This window comes from Miscanthus floridulus, chromosome 8 (assembly GCF_019320115.1).
Source record: "Miscanthus floridulus cultivar M001 chromosome 8, ASM1932011v1, whole genome shotgun sequence".
NCBI lineage: Eukaryota > Viridiplantae > Streptophyta > Magnoliopsida > Poales > Poaceae > Miscanthus > Miscanthus floridulus.
The window spans coordinates 35,607,547-35,633,022 of NC_089587.1; the positions used below are offsets into that span (position 1 = coordinate 35,607,547).

Genomic DNA, 25,476 nt, shown 5'->3' on the forward strand with positions numbered 1-25,476 from the left:
CTCGCTGGCTCGCCCGCTCCGCAGGGTAGAGGCTAGGGTTTGGAGTGGCTTGCCGCTCCACGCTCGGCCGCTCCGGTCTCTCTCCTCGCGTATGGGTAAGGCGTGGGGGGAAGAGTGAAGGGGCGAGTCGACTGACGACCGGAGTCGGGACGGGTGGCAAGTGGGCCTTTAGTTGGGCCTTGGTGCGCAGTGAGACCGCCGAGACGGAGGGAGTCCTTGGTGCGCTGGCAGAGGGCGGGAGTCAATGAATCCTCGGTTTGCTCGATTTTACTGTTCATTTGGATGTACAAACCGAGCACGGAGCCCAAAAAAAAAACGTAATTTCCAGAATAAAAAACCGAAACCAAACAAAAAAAAATAACTAAAAAACTGACATTTCGGTTCGGTTGGGTCGTCAGTTTTGGGTCTAAAAGTGAAGTGTCTGATTCGTATTTGGAACCCCCTATGGCCATTATCTTATGTTTTGAAAAATTTCTTTCGGAAAAAGAACTCTTTGGAAAAAACAAAAGAAATTACACCTCCGATGAGCACATCTTTGCACGCCTACTCGACTTCCTCTCTCGGCTCTCGCAACCCTCGACCTCTTCCGCAGTTCCGCTTCCCTTCCCCCCTACTCCAACTACTGGAATCGCAGATCCATCCGGTTCTGACCGATTGCTTCACCTGCTGGTGAGAAAGCCTGGCTTGCTTGGATTGATTTTTCTGCCCCGATCTGCAGCGGCGAGCGGAGATGAACTGCGAGACCTGTCAGCTGAAGGAGCTGGTCTGATACCGATCCTAAGCCCTGCCTCGGTTTCACTACGGTTCTTTTGCTTGCTTTCTCGTGGCTTATTTTGACGAATTCTTTTTTCTTTTATTTTTTTTTTTCTGGTTGTTTGGGCCGCAGGAGCTGGAACCGACGGAGATCAGGGATGTGCTGCGATGTGAGTGCTCAGATCTTAGTTTTTCGCATCCCTTGCCATCTCTCTATCTTCGTTAAAAGGGGTCTTTTATTACCTCAACAAATTGCTCTCTATTGACACGACACGGAAACCCTAATGTACTGTATTCATTCACATGCTTCTAATGTACTGTATTCATTCACATGTTTCTTTGTTGTTATGGTTCCAATAATTTTTGGAATAGAGTAATTTCATGTTGCAGTTTTGAAATCATGATGATGGTTAACTAGTGGATTTCACCTAGGTTTCCCCCATGGGGAAATTTAAATGCTGTATGGATGTATGTCAGTGGAAGCTTAACAAAAATTGGGCTAATAGTGGAGTTGCTCTCTGCAGAAGATCATATTATTATACGACACAACACTATGTTGTGTATTTTTCACTACTTTGTTGTGCTTATCTTGGTTCCAGAGTCCTTGCTGCTGTGAGTTCTTTCTATGTTCTTGAGCTCCTTCCATTCTACAGATAGTTAACCTTTATACTCGCCCTGATTATTAGTAACTGCACTCATCACTTAGATGACTTCATGAGATTTCTCTGAGGATGCTTATCTTTCTTAACTTCAGGTCCTTCTATTAGTAGCAAGAAGAAATTGGAGTATTTCTCTGTGTTCTTTTATACTACAATAGCACCTGCTAATGGATATGGTAAATATGAACTGTGCTGCAGGCATTTTGCACACCATATTCTTCCATAGAACCCTCAGCCTGGTTCGCCCCAAAGATGTTGACTGTGATTTCCTTGAGATCACTTATGTGAGTATTTCCCTGCATTAAGATCTGGGTTTGTTTCCATGGTAAGGTATACAATGTTGTGCTTTAAGTAACTATATATTTGTATATTTACTACTTCCATTTGAAAATTATTGATGCTTTCACTGTTTCACAGACTCCCAACTGCAATTTTCACCACTACTTATATTCACAATATATGGTTCTAAAGCCAGATTTTGTTTCAAGAGAAAATGTAACCTATATTCGTCAGTGACATAACTTTTCCAAAGACCCAATAATTGAGTGTTCTAAAGTTAGTAAGTTACAAGAAGATGCGACCTAGGATTATTTAAGAACATGTCTGGAACCCAAATCTGTGACTACAGTGTTTCCTGGCATTTCACATATTATACGACTGCCTAGCGGTGGGCAAGAATGCCTGTCTTCTCTTTCCTCGTATTATTATGGCCAATCAAATTGGTTCTGTCATTGTAATGCTTCACTTAGCTGTAGCCATGAGCCATGGTTCAGTATTACTGTTACTAATATTGAGATTAGACCTGGAAGTGGATTAGCATCCGCACCCAATCAACTCAGTTCAAAAGGAATCCAACTAGTGAGGCATGCATCCAATCCAAACTGTCGTCATGCACAGAAAATCCAGTCCAGTACCTCGTCAATCCAAATCCAATCCAATCGTCCAAATACTTCCGTCCCCGAGGTACTCACCGTTCCAGCAGCCCGTTCCAGCTTGCCGGCGTCACCAACCTTGTTCGACATTGTTAGGGTAGAAGGAGTAGAAGCAAGAATTGGATCGAGAAAGGGAAGAACCCGGAAGAACACGAGGAGCAGGCGGAAGGAGGTCTGTTCTTAGAGGGGTTCAGAGTTTTGGTAATACAATTGTTACCTTTCTCGCTCACGTCTCTCCCCTTTTTCATCTGGCTCTGCCGGTGGCGTGTCCAAGCAGCGCAGCTGGCTCTAGCTCCTATGGATCACGCCCATTGTGGCCCGGATACGCGAACACATGGATGTCTTGCCCGTCTCAGCTCACGTGACAACGTTGTCGGGTCCCCAGCAGTAGACGTGCCTGCTTCATCCCGCGTCTCTTCTTCAGTATATGGTCACCCTCCTGGGCTATAACAGACATCTCCAGGGACGGAGGCAGAGAAGCAGTGGGATGCCATCATGGACGTGATTGCCATGGTGCTCGTGCAGCCTAACCAGGTGGTGTTCCAGTCTCAGACGATCCTCGCTGCACCAGCGGAGGCCAACAGCACCCGGGGCCATGAGCAATGACGACTTAAGCCAGAGCGCGTCGACGCCGTAAACGGCAAAGGCGGCCAAGGTACGCAGACGTGATCCGGCAAGCTGGAGAAGCATATCAACACACACTTATTAGGCCGCAGGTATCGCCGCAGTAGCAGGAACAGCCGGAGGAAGACGATGCCATGAGCAACTGCTGGAAGCTGGAGATGCCGCGGTGGAGGTGCTGCTGCCCACCTGGGGGAGGCACCGGGAGGAGAGGGGAGAAGTCCAATGGATATTTGGATATCCAGCTCTTTCTATCCAAACCAATCCAATGCGTTTGGATCATGGAAAGAATGTCCAGGCTCAAACAACATCCATCCAATTAAATCCAAAGTAGGTTGAGTCCATTTAGATTTTGGATGATCCAAATCCGTTGTCAGGTCTAATTGAGATCTACTTTTCGGTAAACCAGAATCAAAAGGAGCTAACTGATTTTAATGTGTAGTTGTAAAATTTAGAATCAAGAGAGACAAGTGATCAACAGATTAATATGTGCTGTGGGCAGCGACTCTTGTTTTGTGTGTTAGAAATCCAAAGCTTACTCAAGCAGGCGGCGCTGCTCTCTCTTCCACGCCCTCTGGCACACGCTGGTCCATCCTCCATCACCGCGGGCACGGAACCCTTGCGTCGGCGAGCACAAGGGAAAGGAAGAGAAGAGGCAGTAGATAGAAGAGTTCTCTAGATTTCTAGAAGGAATGATGGATGACAGTGATTTACATCTAGGGAGGGAGAGAAGCGCACGGGAGGGGCGTTGCGTGTACGCGGGTGGGTAAAAAATTATTCGGTGAAAAAAGACGGTATGGGGAGGGCGGCGGGAGCTGAATTGCACAGCAGGAATGTGTAAGACTCTCAATGGTGACTGTAAGTGCGTTGATGGCCCACTGACAGATTAGTTTGCACCGTTAGATTTAGAGATACTGATTGATCCGAGGGTTCTAATATAGAGTGGGTAAAAACTTTTGGGTAAGATGTATTTTCAATTCATTCGCTCTTTTATATCATAGAATAGATATAGATACATAGATATAGGTAGATACACTGTATAACTTTCAACAAGCGTTTCAGCAAGTTGCTTTCTCTGTATCAGTTTCCAACTTAACCACGATAACTGATGTATTGTCCAAATATGATTACCTTGCTTGTTGCAGTCTAATAACTTTCTTTCAGTTGCATTTTCTTTGCCACTGCTTACTTCGTTGTTTTCATGTGTTTAGGTACAATGTGGTCTACCGGAACTAGAAAAGGAAGTTGATGAAAAGATAGGCCAGTTCACTGCTTGGGTGGAGAAACACCCAAATCGCAGAAGCCAGGTCTGAACTACAACAATTAACCATTTTGATATTATGCTGCAGTTTCCTTCTGTTGCTGCTGAACTGTCATCTTTCTTCTGATTAAGATTAGTGACTGAACTGAATATCTCAGGTATGCCTCTCCTTCTTCGACGAGAAACACAGACACCCAGGTTGGTTTGTCAATAAAACAGAGCGCATTTATTGGGAGCAATGGTTCATCAATTTGCATGTCATGAGCCCAAAAAGATACGGCAAGTCAAACAGCTCCAAAGGGCTGACAAACATCGGAGGTAATTTGGTTAACTAAAGTTTCATGGCCTTCGTGAGGCTGTCATAAATAAACATATTGAATGTAGCAGTAACATTTTGTGCAATATGCTCATAGCGAATGCCCTGGAGGAGACCAGCACAAGGCGTGCTGCATTGGAGTCGTCGATTAACGAAGTGTTATTCCAGATCATAAACTTCGCCAATGAGAAAAAGGACCACATTCCTGCCATCCCTGACAGAATTTTCAATCACGAGATCATGATCCCAAGGTGAGCCTTATATTTGCTATCGGTCAGTCTGTGTGATAAGGCCCATCCTTAGTTAGCCCAAACAATTTTTTGTTAAGATTCTCTACATATATCTCGATCTCCAGGTGACCCCTTTTCCTTGGACGTGTTGACAGCTCGGATTCTGTATTTGGATGGAACACCGATGCCATTCGCAGAGTGCTGAATAGCGGGCACCCGTACTCACTTTAGCTGAAGACGACAGCACGCTATTCTGTGTACATAAGGACGTACCCTGCTCATCTGGCTTAGGGAAAACCTAGTTCTTTATACATAATGGTGTACCCTGCTCATCTGGCATGTAAATACTGTGTTGGGATCTTGCTCATCAGTCAAATGTTCAAGCTTTTCCTCTTCCCCACCTAAACAAATGAAATGGATGCTCTGACTCCCGCACTCGGGAAAAATCTGATTAAGTTCATAAAAACAATATCAATATTTATGCCTCTAAATATGTTTATTATATAAAAATATATTTTATGATTAAATTTAATGGTACTTATTATAAAATACTAGTGTTGTGTAAATAGATTTGATCAAACTTAAAACTGTTCAACTTGTTGAAAAGCGATAGTTGTATTCTTTTTTTTTTGTGTGTCGGAGGGAGTATCATTGATGGACTCACCATGGTCTGTATATAAAGTTGACGTGGAATCGGGTTTTCCAAGGTTCCTCGGTCTGTGCTGTGCCCGGCCTGATCGATTCATCCAGATATCTTGGAGGCCACTTGAGCTCAAAGCCGATCTCTTTGATCTTGGAGGACACTTGAGCTCAGATTCGCTTAACTGTGTTTAGGCTTAGGATCTCTTTGGAAGGCAGGATTTTCATACAAATTATCGCCCTGTTTGCTCGTTGGTTTCAGTCAGTCCAAATCAGCCAGCAAATAGTATTTTTCTCTCATAATAAACTAGCACCAGCCAGCCTAAACCAGCCCAAAAATCAATCAGCGAACAGGCCGTGCCGGTATGTAGTAGTTCAAGAATCCATTTACTTTTAGAAAAAATTGGTTGCCGGACATTGAAAGTGAAGTTGCTTTGCCAGCAGACGTTGAAAGAAGTTGCTTTCCTGCTGGACACTAGTTTGAGACAAATTTGCTACAAGACACCGAAAAGATTTTTTGCCGCTGGACACTCCTTGAGTAGGTTTGACGTTGTCTGTGGCTGGTTCATCCCGAATCCGCAACACTTTCACCCCTAAAAAGGGCCACCGAAACCACGTCCACACGTTCCGCTGCCATCACCGCCCTTCTCGCGCCGCGCCCCGCCCCGCCCTGCCCCGAGGCCACTGCCTCCTACTCTCTCTCTCTCTCAAAGTCGGCCCCCGTTGGGACAAGCGAGGCGACACCGTCGCTGCGAGGATTAGGAGGAAGACTGATGGCGTCGCTGCGACCGTTCGACCTCTCGCTGGCTGGCGGCAGAGGTGAACCGCGCGGCATGGCCGGCGCCGGAGCTCACCCGCCTGCGCCACCGCTCGCTGCCCCGCTTGCGTCCTCGCTCATCTTCCCCGTGCGCCCGCGCATCCCAGGGAGGACGACTCTGTCCGTCCAAAAAAGAGGGACCCGAGTCACGGCATCAACAACGCATATTTCCAGGTGGGACGGTCTTATCTCAGTCTTGCCTCAACCAACCAGCACAAAAGAGGGATCACCCCACCTCCATCCCAGTCCCACCCCATCTCACCAACCAAACACTACTAAAATAGTACAACAACAACGACGACGACATAGCCTTTCAGTCCCACCAACCAAACACTACTAAAATAGTACTTTGAGTAAATTAGAAGTATTCAAACATGTGTAGTTAGATAATTGGATTAATTGTAACGTTGCCAGAATATACTTATCGGAACTCATTTGATTTGATAAAAGTATTGTAATTCAATTCAATGCTAGTTCATTGTACATTTTGATCAGTTTTATATTTTTTTCAATTAATACAAATGACTCTAAATGAAATTCCATGCCTAGCTTTCCATTTACTACTTAATGTGATGTCTTCTGCCCATATGCATTGATGTATGACAAGTAGATCACCTTTTATGAACTACTCCATGGATCTCGTCACAGTTGTTTCTTTACAATATATTTTTCTTCTCTGGCCTATAATCATTATACAGCAGAAAAGATGAAGCAGTTACTTGCAAATTCTGCTCTTACACACATGCAACTCTCTGAGTTCTGAAAGTCTGATTTCCAGTAGAGTTTGTTGGCTACACTCACTATTTTTATTCTACAGAACAAAGGAGAAAAAACAAATAGATCCTTCAAAGCAGGATATAGTGCATTTTCGTGTTTGTCTAGATCACCAGGTTATGTTTGGTGAGCATGTTGGCATTATTGGTTCGACAAAAGAGCTCGGCTCATGGAAGAGTCAGGTTGAGATGGATTGGACACCAAATGGTTGGGTCTGCCAGCTTGATCTCCCTGGAGAAACACTTCTGGAGTTCAAGTTTGTGATATTTTTGAATAAAGGCAAGGACAAAATATGGGAGGATGGTGACAACCGTGTAGTTTATTTGCCAAAAAATGGTTCATTTGATATGGCATGCCACTGGAATAAGACAAAAGAGCCTTTAGATCTTTTAGGAACATCAGAGATTAAGTTGTCTGGAGATACTGAGAAGGAGATAGATGAAGATGCTAAACTATCTGGAAATATTGCTCTAGAAGAGATGGGAAATATTGGTAATGCTGGGGATGGCGATCTAACGCCAGAACTTGAGTCGAGCACACTTGGTGGCCTATGGCAAGGTAGTGATACAGTTTTCATGCGGTCAAATGAGCATCGCAATAATGAGAGTGATAGGAAGTGGGACATGACTGGGCTTGATGCAGTATCGCTGAAATTGGTGGAGGGTGATAAAGCATCAAGAAACTGGTGGCGGAAGGTTAGTTGGATTAATTCCCTATTTTTTCTTGTGAAATGGGTACAGTATTCCATGTGGGTTTATTCTTTTGATCATAACACCTGGCTGTTTACCTTTTGGTAGTAGTTGTTGTTAGATGCAATTCATAATAGTTGTTAACTGTGATAACCGGGATCTCTTGTGAAGCTATTATCTAGAAGTATAGTGTTTATTGCCCAGATCTTTTTTTTTGAAGGGACTTAAAGCTAGTGTTATCATATTTTTGGGTATTATCTAATATATACTGAAATTTCTAGGTAAGTCTGATTCCATTTGTAGAATTTGTAAAGCTTCCAATCGAGATTAATTTAAAGCTGAATGGACTTTCTTTACTAAGTAATATAAAACCAGGGTATTGCTCAAACTTTTTGCACTTCTGGAGAAAGAAAACTAATTTTATCTACTGGACTATCTATGTGAATTCACTTTGCTATGTTTCTGCAGTTGGAGCTTGTCCGTGAGCTCTTGTCTGAATATGTTCATGGTCAGAGTCACTTGGAGGCTCTTACATATTCTGCTATATATCTAAAGGTCCCCCCTCTTGCACCTTACTGTGCTGTTAGTCAATAGGTGGTACAGATATCCAAATATTCCCCTTGAGCTTTGTTGTCTGGAGACAATGATATTGGTTAAATGGTTTTGGTAACATTCTCAATATCTTCTCTTGATCGCAGTGGATATATACTGGTCAAATACCATGCTTTGAGGATGGTGGTCACCATCGACCCAATAAACATGCTGAGATATCCAGGCAAATTTTTCGTGAAATTGAAAGGATATACTATGGGGAAAACACATCAGCTCAGGTTGATTGCTTCATTGCTCATAGTAGTTGTGACATCAACATTGTCCTACTAGTATTTTATTTTGTATCACTACTTATTTCTATAAAAATGAACGCCCCATGACTTTGCACTAAGAAGAAACCTCGGCGAAACTAGCTATGAAAACCCCAAACCCTGGCTTCACCGTACAGGGCCGCACTATAACCTGAGCCAGCGACCATTGTCACTACCCCGAGATAGTACCGCACCATTATCATAGGTTGGTGCCTTGCCACTATTTTTTTGGGGGAGCTTTTTCTTTTTGATCTTGCCGACGGAGGAGGTGGCAGTGACCAGTGAGGATTTTCAATGGTGGGCGGCCGATCATCTCTCTGTCTTACTGTCTACACGTCATGCGCTGGTCTTGTTCCCTTCATGCCTCGGCGGAAAATCTCTCGTTCGCTGCGGACATTGAGTTGCGATGCATTCCCTCTCACGTCTAGGATCAAGACACGCGGAGGGTGGGTGCGGAAGGTGATGGTTAGGTCCTGGTCTTGTTTAGAACCACCCCCACCCTTTCCTTCTCGGTTAGGGTGGGTGGGTGTGGTGTTGTTTTGTTCCGTGAGCTGGGTTTCTTTCTAAATCTAGCTCATCTTGTATTCCTCTCCTCCTGCGTAGTTCGAGAAAAAAAAGTAGGTAACCAGAAGTCCAGAACTACCAAAACCAGGAAAACTATCCCCCAACAAACGTCCTAGCCTGCAACTCCTGTCACATTTTTGCTTCAGCAGAACTACATGCATTTGTGCCTCGCTACAACACCACAATGATATTCAAACTCGAGCTGTTAAAAACACAATCATTCTGATGTTTCCAGATTTCCCAGAACACGCTAATGATAACTGAATTGAGGCCTTCTCTGATCTCCTTCCGCACTTCTTTGATTGCCCGGTACCACCAGCTTGAGAATCTGCTGATAGAGGCTGGCGCAATGGAATTCAATCCCAATCTTGGAAGATTCTGTACCATACCTGTCTGGCAAAGGTTGAATTGACTCTTCTGCTTGATCACAAAGTGGGCAAGCAGCTAGATAAGGAAGTCCTCTCTTGGCAAGACGAGCGTCTGTCCAACAACGGTTGTTCATTGCAAGCCAAATGAACTTGCAGTGAGGAGGAGCCCATGACTTCCAGATTCTTTTCCACGGAGCAAAGAAAGCATTTTGAGTAGTTTTGCCGAATCTTTACTAGAATATATATTGTAAGTTGGGAAAATATGTAGAATAGTAGATTGTATTAGAGCTTGAACAGGCTCAAATGTTCCATTGATGAATAGCAACCAGGATTACAGGGGATAGGGAGGGAGGGAGGGAGGGAGGGAGGGAGGGAGTACAGAGGCGGCAGCCAGGGGTAGTTCCCAGGCGACAGCCCGGGGAGAGACCAAGGCATCAGCCGACTGGTAATAAATATGCTAACAGGAATAAATATGCTAACAGATTGATATGTCGAGTACAAGGTACATGTATATATAGGCGTGGATAGGGGCGGCTTATGGATAGAACCGTCCTCCGATATCCTTGCTGAATACAACTCAATATACAGGTGTGCCGGGCTTGGAGTCCAAGGCAACACAGCTAAATAGGATGGCGGCTGGGCTAGGGCTGCATGGCCAGCCCAAGCCCATATTTGTCTAACATTACGCCTTAATGAAGACAAATATTATTCTATTTTGTAATTCTGACCATTTACATTTTGATTCATATTAATACAGGATTTGCTTGTGATACGCAAGATTCATCCTTGTTTACCTTCATTTAAATCAGAATTTACTGCCTCCGTTCCTCTAACACGAATTCGTGATATTGCTCATCGTAATGACATACCACATGATCTCAAGGTGATTATCACATTTCACAATTTGGGATAACTTCCTCTATGGAATTGTTGCTCAGTCATCTTCTATTATCAACAGCAAGAAATCAAGCATACTATACAAAACAAGCTTCACCGGAATGCTGGCCCTGAGGATCTTATTGCTACTGAAGCCATGCTTGCTAGGATTACTAAGACTCCTGGAGAGTACAATGAAGCTTTTGTTGAACAATTCAAGACGTTTTATAGTGAATTAAAGGATTTCTTTAATGCTGGCAGGTTGTCTAATTCCTAATTTCCCCACATTTTCTGCATTCAGAAATTTTCATTTCACTGTTTGCTATAATAAACTGCTCCTATTAAAGCTACTATTCTTTCAATCATGCTAATCCTGATATCCTATATCCTGCCTAAATTAGCCAGGTTGTCCTTGGTCTCTAGCCACGGTCCTGTGGCCCAGCCGTGCCTTCTGGCCGCGTGCAGCCCTCTTGCACCGCCGTCTGTACGTGCGCCCCTCACGTGAAAAGATAGTGACATCAGTTTTGAGTTTCTATTCATAACAACTTGTCACCAGAAGTACCAATACAGACATGCATTGGTGATGGTGATGAAGGCAAAAATATTGCACCAAAAGAATCAAGGTCATTGGAGTGGATCTGTGTTTTCTTAGAATAACTTGCCTAAAAGCCTAAAATTCTTGTACTAGAAATGGTTTGTGTGCAAAACTAAGAAAGTTGAATCTAGTCTAGAATAACTAAATACTAAGAGTAGTTAAGAGAATAAATCCACTGTATGCCACTAGAGAACTTCCTAATTGTGATTACCATCAAATAAGTCCATTGTCAGTCCATGCCATCATGGTTTTCATTTTTTTTCTTGAACACATAGGAGAGTTGCATATCACTATATTAAGCAGAAAAAAAGGTAAGATCCCATACAACACACCTGCACACCCAACACACAGGTCTTGACTCAAAGACCTAAGAAACTCCTTGAGCTGTGGCCAAGAAGTAAGAAATACCACGGGCACCGGCCAGACCCCAAAGGTGAATTTCCTCCCTAGTGAGCAGGAGTGCTTCAGCAATGTTGGGAAGATGGTTTTCAATTTGATGTTGATACTTTTCTCAGTCCATGATATCTGGCAATGACATGGAGTAAAGAAATTCAGAATCTTATGGTATGGAATTAACTCTGACATATTCCATGGAAAGTCATGAAACAAAGAAATATCCAATGGCAAATAATTAATGTCAATATAAATTACTGAATTCGCCCTTAAACCTTCAGACTAGAACAGAAATAATTTTGTGAAACATATTTTATTCTCAACCATGCAGACGAATAATATAAAAGAAGCTTTTATGCTGCATCATCTTTTCTTTGCACTCTGTGGTCAAATGCTTTTTGAAACAATTATGTGATACTGTAATGTGGGCTTTGCAGCCTACTGGAGCAAGTGCAATCTATCGAGCAATCTTTGAATGAGTCTGGCTCAGAAGCTCTCTCATCCTTTCTGAAAACCAAAAAGGTTAGTTTTTTTGTGAATTTGCTCTTCACTCCCTAATATAGACAAGTACAATAAGTTTGGAGTTGTTAATTTGTGCTACCATCACGTATTTGCTATTTCTATGTTTTGGCAACTCCATAGAAAAGAGTAGCCTCATCTTTGCTGATGTACTTAAGTTCTGTTAGTATTCATGCCTTGCCGGGTTCGATGCTATGTCTAGTTGGATAATGTTATTAGGCCTGGTGTACGCCCTGCAACCCAGATTCAAGTCCCTTTAAACTTGAATTTGGGAGCCTATTCTTCTTAATATCTGACTAAGTTCCTCCTAGCGTGAGTTTTTTTAATAAGTAAACAGCTGTTACTGCTTATCTTTAACCAGTTGACTGAGTGATGGACCTGCTGCTCACCAGTGTAATGGCCATTTCATACGTGTATATGTGATTCTATTGATTTTCTCAGAATTTAGACCAACTCGAAGATGCAAAAGATTTGGATGAAAATGGTGGCGTCCAAGTTTTGCTGAAGACCTTGGTGTCGTTATCTTATCTAAGATCAATTCTAATGAAGGGTCTGGAAAGTGGCCTTAGAAATGATGCTCCAGACAGTGCTATTGCAATGCGACAAAAGGTTATCTTGTCAAAACACAATTGAGAAAGTATGGGTTAAAATTGGATGCATGTATTTCAATTAAATTGATTGTTGAGGTTTTGCAGTGGCGTCTTTGTGAGATTGGGCTTGAGGATTATTCGTTTGTATTGTTAAGTAGGTAATGCCATAGTTGAAATTAAATTTGTTTCTGTTTCAATTATGATGCTTCCGGACATACTTTGTTTCTCATGGAAGCAAATTTGGTTTTATTTTCGTTGCTATGGTACCATAACAGATACATCAATGCTCTTGAAGCTTTAGGTGGATCAGCTTCACTTGCAGAGGGTCTTCCTACAAATACAAGTCTATGGGATGATGCCCTTGATGCCCTTGTCATTGGCATAAATCAAGTTAGCTTTTCAGGTTGGAAACCAAATGAGTGTACTGCAATAGTGAATGAGCTTCTTTCTTGGAAGCAGAAAGGTCTATCTGAATTTGAAGGTACAATTTCTCCTTTAATATATGTCATGCATGAATGTGCATCCCTACTACTTGTGTTCTCAATGTGGTGAGGAGTACCCTTCAACTACTGTTGTCATGTACATAGGCAGTGAGGATGGAAAGTATATTTGGGCACTGAGACTCAAAGCCACTCTTGATAGATCACGAAGACTAACAGAAGAATACTCTGAAGCACTTCTTTCTATATTCCCTGAAAAAGTCAAGGTGAGTTTACTGAATTAAGAGTAGATGAGTCCTGTGATCATAAGTTTATCATATACTCCCTCCGTTCCTTAATATAAGCCTTATAGATTTCTAAAGAAAATTCCAAAATATAGGTACGTATCAGCTACCACGCCGATTAGTTTGGAAACCTTCCCACCGTACATAGCACATGCCCCAACCAATCCCTTAGATTTAGGAAGCAAACTGATTGGGAGAGAGAAGATGGCCTGATTTTCCTTTTTTTCCTCGGTCTCATATCCTTCCCCAAGCCGTGCGTTAATATTGGTGCTAAAAACTATATGGCTTATATTAAGGAACGGAGGGAGTACTATTCTGCGCTCCACCTATTTTTTCCCCTCGAATATGTCATTAACCTTGGGGATCTGAGAAGTTTTTTTTAACACTTCAGTAGTAGTGGAGATGGCTGTTACTAACCTTGGAGATTTGAGAAGATGAGCACTCCAGTAGTGGAGATGACTATATATATATAGGAGCCTCATGGACCATATAGGCCTATAGTAGATGGACCTTCATACACTTTAACACCCCGCTTCAAACTCAAGGTGGAAGTGGAGGATCTGAAGCATTGAGTTTGAGCAAGTGAAGCCGATGCTGCTCACGGGTTTGTGTTTTAGCGAAGAAATCTGCCACTTGGTGAAGATCTCAACATATTGAGATGACGTTGGCACATGGAGAACACGGGCACCACCAATGGGAACTCGCTCCCAAACAAAGTGAAGATCAATGTCAATGTGTTTGGTGCTTTGATGCTGAACCGGGTTGGAGGACATTTAGACCACACTGATGTTGTTGTAGACCAGGGTAGCATGGCAGGGCGGTGAGTGAAGCTCGCACAGAACAACATTAGCCACAACGCGGTACTCGGCTTCCGCATTGGACTGAGATACAGTGGTCTGCTGTTTGGAGGGCTAGGACACAGGGTTGTCCCCGAGGAAGACCGCATAGCCCGAGTTGGACCTGAGATGTAGAGTGCGGTGAATGTACCTCAAAATGTGCTTGAGAGCTGCATGATGAGATTTCCGAGGATCATGCATATGGAGACAGACTTGTTGAACAGCATAGGGGATATCTGGTCGTCGCTGACCGAGGCGCTTCCATGGCCGACAAGAATGTACCGGTTCTGTGAGAGAAACAAGCCGTCGGCATTGCACTGAACTTGCATCCTAAGAAAGTGATGTAGCTCACCCAGGTCCTTCATCTAGAACTCCTGTTGCAAGGTATGGGTGGTGTGGCGAAGGAGAGCTGCTGATGATGCAGTGAGGACAATGTCGTCGACATAGAGAAGCAAGTAGATGACGTCGTCTCCTCAGCGGAATACAAACAGCAACAAGTCCGACTTGGCTTCCACGAAGCCGAGTGAGAGTATGTAGGCGGTGAATTGGCTTCAACACATAGCCTAGTATAAAAAGCAAACTAAACCCTAAACTAGATGTCTCTTGTAATATGAAATCCAGCTTGTTTAATTTATATTGTTTTGACACCATGGGTTTGCTTTTACTCTCCAAATGTTGCATTTTGTGATGGGGGACCTGATGTGGCGTAGAGGAGCGCAATGTCTTGGTGGGGATGTTACGGAGCAGCATGGTGGTACTAAGGCTTTCAACCCAATAACGAGGAGGGAGACTGGCCTGAAACAAGACGGAGTGGACGACATTGTTGAGGCTGTGAATGGGAAGGTGTACTCGGGCAACTTCCTTGAGGACAACTTCGCCGGGGATGTGGCAGGAGTACTTCTCGAGGATGAGAAGGATCTAATGGCTCCAACAGGTGTAATTGTCGGAGTCAGTGTCGAGGATGGCAGGGATGAGGTTGCGGATGTTCTACACGTTGACTGCCTGAGCGTGCAAATTGATGATGGCAACGACCTCATGGACCAACAGGGCATTGCGAAGGTGCTGGTGAGGGCTGTTCAGGGGTGGTTGACTTGAAGTCCTTGTCGGTTGCGATGGCCCGTTTGTGGGCTGCATGGGCGAGGGTGCGCATGGCTGCTGTGACGGCCCTTTTGTGGGCCGCACGGTCAAGGGTGTTGCTGGCGCGTGCGACAGCCGTGTCGCACGCCTGGGTGGCAGTGGAGGCTTCCCGCTCGGCAGCTTGGGCGTGAGCAAGGGAAGCAGTTCCTCTAGAGTTGGTGCTTCTTGGGCACGAGCAAGGGATGCAGTTCGTCTGCAGTTGGTGCTTCTGCAGTTGGGCGACTGGCAGGTCAATCAGGGCCACCCTCCAGTCACACAACTGCACGGGCACCAACACAACTGCAGGGGCACCAACTGGAGATCTCGTTCTTGAGCAAGGGCCGCCTATGCGCGGCCTTGGGCTTGCGGTGGCGGGCGGCAGCACTATGCCTAGGGGTGTCTGCATCGGCGACGGTAGCAGTGTTCACAACGGTGGCTGCTGCCGTAGCGGCCTTGGCCTCCGCATCAGCAGCTGCGGTTGCAGCGAGGTTGGCCTCCTCATCGTTCTCGGAAGGAGAGGCGGCGCCGCAGAAGTGTTGGGCTCTGCATCGGTGGCTGTGGTTGCAGTGAGGTTGGCCTCCTCATCGATCGCGAGAGAGGTGGAGACTGCAGCAGCCGAGGGAAGAATAGGGGATTTCCGGATATGGTGGACGCAGCATGAGGGGATCAAGCATGGGAATTGTAGCGGGCGAGAGGCCAGCCCATGAAGAGGTGCAGCTGCGTGGGCGCGCTAGGGTAGTGGAAGGATTAGGGTTTAACATCAGTGTTATCCTAAATGCTAAACGCTAAACCATAAACAGTCGGTCACTTACCGTTTAGCCATTATTCGGGCTAAACGGCCACTTAAACAGGCAAACACAGACATTTAAACGGGATAAACTGTCAATTAAATGGAAACGACGTAGCAACATTTAGCATTTAAATGGTGTGTAAACGGGCTGAACGATCGTTTAGGTGAACAATGTTTAACCTAGACTAGTGATACCATGAAAGCAAAGGTATTGCACAGGAAAACAACAGATTGATTAGGGCTGTAGAGTACAGGCACATATATAGGCAAGGATGATCTAGGTTTGGTTTATATAAGTATGGCCACCATCAGATATCATTGCCTATTTTGTCTAATGATCAGTCTATACAAAACCATGACAGGCTCTAGGCCCAGATGCGTATTTGTCTAACAGTGACAGTGAGATAAACAAGGCTTCCTACAATATGACGATATCTAGAGGGATCCCCAAGTGATGTTCCATCAGTAGGGCGAAGGTCCAAGTGAAGATCAATAGGTGCTGTAGTCGTTTGATTATCAGTAATGCCAGAACGGGCAATATGATCTTGGAATGAGAGAGATAGTATCCCTCAGCAGAATGCAACACCTCAATTCTGAGGAAATAACAGAGAGGCCCAAATCAGACATTTGAAATTGCTCACTGAGTTGCTTCCTCAGAAAATGTCCATTGCTTATTGCTTGACTGAGATAAAACATCATGATATTTGTCCATACCTCTCTGGCAGAACACTTGATGGGAATGCTACCAATCATCACTGATGATTTAGGTTAACTTAGTGTACTACTACTGCATCTTTATTGCAAAGTAATATGCTTTAGTGTACATAATATAAATATTTGAGCCAATAGGATCAAAATTACCGGACATAAACATTATATAACGAGGGTTGTTCTATATGATCTTTGCTTATTTATTTGCATCATTTTTTTTTTGCTTCGCTCATGGGTTAGGAAGCTAGGAAAGATCTGTAAATGTGGTTGGATTGCAAGTTACAAGAAGGTGGGAGCAGGACATATTTGTATGAGGAAGATACATGCAGTGTGTCCAAAAGGAAATGAAAATAAGGATAGAGTACTAGATTATTTCATGCTTAATCCAAAATAAAATTTGTTTCCTTATATGAGGAATTCCTAAAAAATAAAGTACAAAAAATTAGAGACCGATTTCAGCACTTTAAGCAAACATTTGTGCATGCTATGTTCAATAGAACATAAGCCAACATTTCCATGTATTCTCACACTTTAACTTTCTTGTGAATTGTGGGTAAATTTTCAGATTGATTGTCTACATATGTAGGTTCTTGGGAAAGCCCTTGGAATACCAGAGAACAGTGTGAGAACATACGCTGAGGCTGAAATTCGTGCTGGGTAATGTTTTCTTTGGAGCAACAGAAGAGTACTGAGTGCTCCTGCACATCATTTGGATGATACTGATATTAAGATTAACATCAATCTGATTGATGTGAATCTAACTATTTAGATTTGTTTTAGTGTTATTTTTCAGGTCTCGAAACTTTGCACTGTACTTTTAAAAGCAACTCGAGAAGTTCTTGGATCGTCTGTGTGGGATGTTCTTGTTCCTGGAGTGGCCCATGGAGCCTTGATACAGGTGTGGGCAACTTTTGCTCCTTTTGCCCTGTTGTTGTGTTCTCAGTGTAATCGATGTAAGTTTATTTCGTGAATCCCACACCATGACCACAAAAAAAAAATGACAATTTGCTCTTCTTTTTTTATCGAGATGTAATTCGAGTATGACAAGATCAAACATTTTATCATTCAAATGATCAGCATATATACTGAACAATTGTCAGTCACACATGGTGGGTTTATGCACGGCTTAAGCTTCATTGAATGATTAAAAAGAGCTAAAAGATAGATTTGATGATAATTCGTAATAAATCATCCATGTAAATTCTTGTAGAAAACTGAAGCATAGACCATAAGACCGGTTTATGTCAGACCAGGATATTTGACCTTAGCATTATTTCAGTTATGATTCATGAGTTGGGTTTGACCTTGGTTCATTAAAAAATATGTCCTACCCTTGAGTCTTTAAAAAATTAGACTGGTGGGAGGAGACATCTCCTGGGCATTTTAATTAAAACTGACTCTAGACTCTTACCCATCTAGAATGGCCGCAAAGGTTGGTTTCACAATCGACAATTACATCCTTTTGGTGGCAGCTATTTTAGGGTATAGAGTGTGAGCCAACGAGGGGCCTTTATTAGCCCAACCTGAAATTCGCTCACATGGGGAGTCGAATGTAGGACCTATGGCTCTACTTGTGAGCTCTTCTAACCAGTCAAGTTGCAGGCTCGTTCACCCCTTTAGTCTTTAAAACCATCCCAACCCATCCTTGCTTGCCATATTTAAGTTGAAAAATCATGTGTTTATAGCATCGTTTCTTTGGTCATAGTTCATTTTTTCAGGTTGAAAGAATAGCTCCTGGATCATTGCCATCATCCATCAAACAACCCGTCGTGCTAGTTGTAAACAAGGCTGATGGAGATGAAGAGGTATCTATAAACAATTAAATCCTTGGTTTGTTGTTGTTGTCTTGACAACTTCCTGATATTGCAAAGGTTTGGCTCCTCATTTGACAGGTCAAAGCTGCTGGGGATAACATAGTGGGCGTTATTCTTCTACAAGAATTACCTCACCTATCACATCTTGGTGTTAGAGCTCGTCAAGTTAGTACCAAAAGCCTCATTTTATTTAATTATGGTTTCCCTTTTTAATGAATTCCACAGCACTTTTTCGAAAAAAAAGAATGCTACTTACATATGTTTCCAGGAGAAAGTTGTATTTGTAACTTGTGAAGACGATGACACGATTACGAACACGAGGTTACTTGAGGGAAAATATGTCAGGTTAGGTTCTATTTTACTAACATTTCATTCCATTCTGATATGGACTGTGTTGCTCCCAAGCAATGGAAAAAAGATTTTCTTATTTCTTAAAGGAACATATTTAATAATTACTGGTGTCTTATGAATCTTATATGATAATTAACTATCATAAAGGAAGTTAAAACAATTCACAATGTGTTGTCTGATCTCAAAATTGTATAATTCAGATGGAAAATCATATGGCGCCAGGGGTGCTGGCGCTCTCGTTCTAAAATACCATGTTGCAATGTTTCAAAAATCATCACAAAAATCATGTATTTTAGCTATACTTATCTTTATGTGTGCTACATACGTGATTTTTGTGATGATTTTTGAAACATTGCAACATGGTATTTTAGCTAACGAGGGCGCCAGCCCCCCCTGGGCACCAAATCCACACTCAATTCAGATTTGAGTTTTAAACTGTTAGTTGATTATTCTGTGGAGATTCAATTGTATATCGATAGAGATTTAATTGATTTGTTTCATTTATTGCATAAGAATTATTTCTTTGTTATATTGGTAGCCTTAATGCATCCTCTTATGGGTACCTTCGATATGGCACCAATTGTAATCCTGCGTGATTCTATTTGATCAATAATGAAATATATACACAAGCACCCGGGCCTTTTGGCTTTGTGCAGCATTGCCCCTCATCTCTTCTCCCCCTCTCATTTCTACATGGTATCAGTTTGATCCTGCCCTTTTCTGTTAGCCTACTGATGGCAAGCGCTTGCTGTGGCTCCTCCCTCACGCCATGTTGACTCAGGCCAGCAGGCCAGCAGGGAACCGTATCAGGGACTAGTTCTTTGTGTTAGATATGCATATATCTAGGGGTCTAATTGTATATAGCTTTCTTGTAACTTAAGTCATACCTGACTATATATAAAAGCCACTCAACCAAGGGGTGTAAGACATAATCTGCTGCTGATCTCCCTCTCTTATTCTGCATCAGGGGCAGGCACTCGGTCAGCTCCTGGTTGCTGTAGAGTGTAAGGCAATAGGCCATCTCTAGTACATGTAGTTGGTAGAAGGCTACATCAGCCATGTCTTGGTAGTGGGCTGATCTAAGCCAATGTACTAGTAGTACTAGGAGTAGATGGGGCTGTACTCAGCCATACTCTTGTGTACCATATAGTTGGTACAAAGGTAGCCGCTCACCGCCGACAAGCACTTGCAACATCATGGTGTCAGCGGTGCCGATCCCTATCAAGGCGTGTAGGGAGGTGCCAAGATCAGGAAGTGTGTCGCCTAGGTCATCCTCTTTGCCTTCCGCCAACTCCAAAAGGAAGACACCTTTGGCTGAGTACCTGTGCTCCAACGTATACTTCTCGTGGGCAGAAATAGCATTGCCCACTTTGACGCTTCTCGGCCATCTCCTCTGGGTTTCGGTAGCAGAAGCGTGCACAGGGCCCGTCGGGCTTGCCGTAGGGCCGTCGTGGCCCCTGATGTCATCGTGTTAGTCGTGGGCGGTGCCCATGGTCGCACCGCGGGTTTGGGCGTGCTGGAAGATGAGACGCCGAACACTTCCTGTTGGTGACGTTCATAAGCACGTGCCAAACTCATCGCTGTTTGCAGGTTCGAAGGCCACTGGAGCTTGACGTCGGAAGCTAGCAGCTGGTCCAGCCCGGTGGTGAAGAGGTCCACCTTGTGCTACGGAGTGAGGCCATCACAGTGGGACAGGAGGGCGAGGAAGCGCCGCTGGTAGTCCTCCACGGAGCCTGCACGTTGGAGGGCCTTGAGTTTGCGGAGGTTGTTCGAGCAGATCGGAGGGTCAAAGCGGAGGTTGATGAATTCGACGAAGCGAGGTCAGGAAACGATCCCGAAGTCCTACTCCATCTGGTAGTACCAGTTCGCCGTGGCTCTGTCCAGGTGAAGTGACGCCATCCACTTTTCTTCCTCCAGCGTGTGGTGGCCACGAAAGTAGTTGTCGCACTTGTTTAGCCATGTGAGCGGATCAAACTCGCCGTCGAAGGACAGAAAGGTGATCCTGGGGGGGGGGGGGGGGGGGGGGGGTCAAGGACGGCCATAGTGCTCGTCGTAGCGATTGCGGCGGAAGTCGCCGCTGCAACCACCATCGCCCCCCCTCCTGCCCCCACCGTGGCCACGATTGCGGTGACCATCCGTGGTGGAGGCTTCGGTGAAGTCGCCGGAGTCCTTGCCCAACTGGAACTTCTTGGTCCGGGCGACCCACTTGTCGGGGAGTCCATCCGGTTGTTGAGGGTGGTGAGCTGCCCCAAAATGCGATCCAGCTTGGCCGCCATCTCAGCAGGATCAGGAACGCCGGACATGGTGGTCGATGCCTTGTGAGTGGTCTCTGATACCAACTTGATATGGCGTGGGCGGCGTGGAGTGCAAGAGTAGTAGGGATTGGGAGGAAGAGTGAAGGGGATAGCGAGGCTGACGCCACCGTCGATGGAAACCCCACCCCGACACAGGGAGGCTTTTCCTTCTTCGATGATAATGTTTGAGTGCCCTTTATAACTCAGGTGCACTTCTTAACAAACTCGGTAATAATTCTCCTAAATATCCTCCCTGCAATCCCGTTCCTAACCGACCCAGTCTCTGGTCAATCCTAGCCATGGCTTGGGCTCGGTGGACGCCTAGGGCGTCGCCTATATTGGCGGCCCATGAATGTGTCCACAACTTATTACATGCAGACAAGAATAGGTGGATGAGTCTGTCCTATTTTGAAGTTACAAATCTAAAAGTTCTTTTTTCTAATGAAGGAATGTGTGAAAGTAGAATTTTCAGTTGCATACTGAAGTAGTAAACCTGACTGCTAATTAAGCACCACTTAGTGGTATTGAAGTAGTATGCTACTGCTATGCACCCTCTACGTGAATATGTTTGGTGAGTTTTGGTGTTCCTTTTTACAGGTTGGGTGCATCATCCAATAATGTTGATCTTTCAGTTGTTTCAAACAAAGATGATTGTGCTGCCATGTCTTCAGAGCCATCCAGTGGAGGAAATCTATTTGCACAGCAATTCTCACTACCGCCGACTACAGACAAGAAGTTAAAATTGTCTGAGGTTAAGTTTCTTTTGCTTCAAATCATCTAATCAAAGCATGCCAATCCATCACATCTTGCTGACTACATGTTACAGTGCATGTTTTTACACTTGCTCCTACTTACTTTTTTTTTCTTTTCCCTAACCCTAAGGGGCCTTCACTTCAGCAAAAGAGCTATACTTCAGGAGCGAATGGTATGTCTGGTGTGCTCGAGCTTTCAGAGGCATCAATTGAATCATCTGGTGCAAAAGCTGCTGCATGTGGAACTCTTTCGGTTCTTTCCTCAGTGTCAAATAAAGGTACCAATTTCAGTTGAGATATCCATCAAATTCATGTTGATTTGTGTTACCGACTTTGTTGTGAATCGATACCTTACAAGGTTCGCAAGATATCTCTGATGATAAGGAATCAAGGTAGTTATCATGCTCATTCGCAGAGCAAAATGTCATGTTTAGGAATGTTCTTGAATTTGACAAGTATCATTTATACAACCAGTCAATTTGCCTGGACGTTATTAGTATGTTGCTGCTTATTAACAGAGAAAAGTATTAAACAGGGTATCATTCCACCAATCCATATTGTAGAATATATACACCCATGGTATCATTCAAAGCAAGTAAGTCTAGCTGATAATGCTGTACATTCCTCCTTTAATAAATAACAAATGATTAAACATAGTGCTTAACCAAGGTGATCAAGAATAAGCCTAGTTTTCATGTAACAATAACAAAGAATGTTGTGATAGCTTTTTATCTGCTAGAATGGCAAAAATGATGCTGTTAAGGTCGTTTCTGCTGGTCGTGTTTCTTGTAGATTGTGGTGCGAATCTAGCCTAGTTCCTGGGGTGTGGTGTATGTGTGTTTGTTCCCGTACTCGGGTTTGGGTCCTTCTAGACTCGTGTACTACTTTTTTTCTACCTTTAATGAAATGATGCGCAGCTCTCCTGCGTAGTTCGAGAAAAAAGGTCGTTTCTGCTGCATGATAGTGTTTATGGATCCATAGACCTTGTACATTATGTACATTAACAAAAAACTCATAGGAGTACAACAGAACTGCAAGCTTATAGTAGTACGGCCGAACTGCTTTCTTGAAAGTCTTATGTTCCACTTCATATTATCTTTACATTTTTCATTGATTATTGGGCAGTTTACAATGACCAAGGAACTCCAGCAGCATTCAGAGTTCCTGCAGGTGCTGTCATTCCATTTGGATCCATGGAGGACGCCTTCAAGAAAAGTGGATCACTCAAATCCTACACTAACCTTCTAGAGAGGATCGAAACAGCTCAAATTGAAAATGGTGAACTTGATAGCCTATCCTCGGAGCTTCAAGCCACTGTTTCACTTCTTTCTCCATTGGAAGAAATCATTGAATCTTTGAAAAAAATATTTGATCAGAATGTTCGACTAATTGTCAGATCTACTGCTAATGTGGAGGATTTGGCTGGAATGTCTGCTGCTGGGCTCTATGAATCAATTCCTAATGTCAGTCTCTCTGACCCTAGTTCCTTTGGAGCTGCGGTTGGACAGGTTTGGGCATCATTATACACAAGGAGAGCAATCCTTAGCCGTCGAGCGGCTGGTGTACCTCAGAGAGACGCAAAGATGGCGGTTCTTGTGCAAGAAATGCTTCAGCCAGACCTCTCCTTTGTGCTTCATACAGTTAGCCCTGTTGACCATGATCCCAAGTTAGTAGAGGCTGAGGTTGCCCCTGGTCTTGGAGAAACCCTCGCTTCTGGAACCCGTGGCACTCCATGGAGACTCTCATGTCACAAGTTTGATGGCAAAGTCACAACTCTAGCTTTTGCGAATTTCAGTGAGGAGATGGTGGTGCTCAACTCTGGCCCTACTGATGGTGAAGTGATTCGTAGGACCGTAGACTACAGCAAGAAGCCGTTATCTGTTGATGCAACCTTTAGGGGGCAGTTTGGTCAGCGCCTTGCCGCCATTGGACAGTATCTGGAACAGAAGTTCGGAAGTGCCCAAGATGTCGAAGGTTGCCTGGTTGGCCAAGATATATTTATAGTTCAGAGCAGGCCACAACCATAATAAACAAAAAGTTCTGCTAAGATGAGTGTGGTTACCTGGTTAGCTGAATAAAAATGGATACTGGCTGAAGAAATTTAAGGACTCTGTAGCACGCATAGCAGTGATCGAGTCTTTTTAATATGTTACCTCAGGTAAAATAATAATTTGGCACAGGTTCAGCCATTCACTTGTATCGATTCTGTTACGACTTCTAATGACCTTTCGGATATACATAATGAAAATCTACAGGAGGTAGCATCTCCAGCAATACTGCTCAAAACAGACCCCTACTTGTATGTTTGGGTAGTCATCTATTTTTGATACTACCTATTTTTTGCTTCCAACTCTAGCAATATATTATCTAAACTATGGCTCTTAGATTTATTTTAGCAGTCAATGACATGTGAGATCCATATGTCATCCTCTTCTTCCTTCAATTGGATCGTGGGTGGATATTATTCATATTATATTTGTTTTCATATTTCTATTCGGATTTGTATTCAAATACGAATAGTATCAGCTATGTCGGATATGATACGAATGGATATCATAAATATACGATTTAAGTATTCGATATGGCATCGGATGTTGAATATTCAGACTTGGATACGGACACGTCTAAACTCCTCTAAACGGATTCAAACTCAGATACGGTCAGAAAATACATGTACCATTTGCACCCCCACCTGTTACCATTGCAAACTTGGCCATCTGGAGTGGGCCGCCGCCATCAGGGGGTTGTCGGAGGAGTGCCACCCATTCGTGGGAGGGGTCACCGGTGAGAGGCGCCTTTGCAGATCTGGCTTGGACACGACTGGATGTGGCGTGGAGGCGGCAGCGGCGTGTGGAGGCAGGGAAGAAGGTCAGCGGCAGGCTCCGTGCGTGCGGTGGCGTGGAGGCTAGGACGAAGGTCGGCGGTGGGTTCCCTGCGAGCGTTGGCGTCGGACGAGGCCGAACACGAGTCCACACGGGGGTGGAAACAACAGAGGAAAAAATTTGGGTAGCCACCTGTTGCCCCAACAAGAATGGATATTTGGGGGCGCCTCTGCAGATCTGGCTTGGTAGAGCAGCATGGGTCGCAGGAATGGAAAGGTGGTACCTAACTGACTCTCACTTAGTTTGATCTGAAGCATTGGATCGGGTAATAACCCATTTGTCTGAAATATAATACTATTTGCCTCTCAGTTTTCACGTTGTAAGGATCTAAGTGGCCAGCGAGGGATGAATAGCCTATTACAAATTTCTCTACGAATACATAACACTAGAGCAAAGTGGTTAGATAAAAACACAACCCTAATAGCAATTACACGGTGTTTAAACGAAGTTAAACGGTCTAAACGGTTTTGTACTTTAAAAAAATACATATAATTATATATGTGCATGTAAAAAATCAAGTATTCTAGCATATATACATATTTATCCGAGTAAAAATCAATTATTTTGGTATGTATATATATTTATGCATGTGAAAAGAACCAAATATAGATATTTATGCATGCAACATATCAAGTGTACACATTTATAAATATAATAAACTTAAGTATACAAATTTATCCATACAAAACTGAACTAGATTTACCTCGTGTTCGCCTAAACGGCCGTTTAAACAACTGTTTAGCCCGT

General features: G+C 43.8%; 2 protein-coding genes across 5 annotated transcripts; both read left to right on the forward strand.

Annotated features, from left to right (window-relative positions):
- Positions 1–495: 495 nt before the first annotated feature.
- LOC136476166 (autophagy-related protein 101-like) lies at positions 496–5,165 on the forward strand. Of its 3 annotated transcripts, none has more exons than XM_066473893.1 (7): positions 496–763; positions 887–923; positions 1,508–1,696; positions 4,177–4,272; positions 4,385–4,544; positions 4,640–4,793; positions 4,928–5,165. In XM_066473893.1, exons 3-7 carry the CDS (start codon positions 1,580–1,582, stop codon positions 5,001–5,003), a joined length of 603 nt encoding a protein of 200 aa, XP_066329990.1. In that variant the 5' UTR covers positions 496–763; positions 887–923; positions 1,508–1,579; the 3' UTR covers positions 5,004–5,165. The 3 variants fall into 3 exon arrangements, with proteins under 3 accessions (XP_066329990.1, XP_066329991.1, XP_066329989.1); XM_066473894.1 differs by having other exon boundaries at positions 498–763; positions 1,611–1,696; positions 4,898–5,165; XM_066473892.1 differs by having other exon boundaries at positions 499–763; positions 1,611–1,696.
- Positions 5,166–5,987: 822 nt separating this feature from the next.
- Positions 5,988–24,294, forward strand: LOC136476167 (phosphoglucan, water dikinase, chloroplastic-like). Of its 2 annotated transcripts, none has more exons than XM_066473896.1 (19): positions 5,988–6,402; positions 7,046–7,697; positions 8,160–8,246; positions 8,390–8,521; positions 10,244–10,369; positions 10,445–10,623; positions 11,788–11,872; positions 12,311–12,478; positions 12,565–12,617; positions 12,735–12,940; positions 13,047–13,165; positions 17,223–17,293; positions 17,417–17,534; positions 18,355–18,441; positions 18,529–18,615; positions 18,719–18,795; positions 21,693–21,846; positions 21,993–22,125; positions 22,973–24,294. In XM_066473896.1, the coding sequence occupies exons 1-19, from the start codon at positions 6,185–6,187 to the stop codon at positions 23,872–23,874; spliced, it is 3,654 nt and encodes a 1,217-aa protein (XP_066329993.1). In that variant the 5' UTR covers positions 5,988–6,184; the 3' UTR covers positions 23,875–24,294. The 2 variants fall into 2 exon arrangements, with proteins under 2 accessions (XP_066329993.1, XP_066329992.1); XM_066473895.1 differs by having other exon boundaries at positions 5,992–6,402; positions 21,978–22,125; positions 22,973–24,289.
- Positions 24,295–25,476: the final 1,182 nt, after the last annotated feature.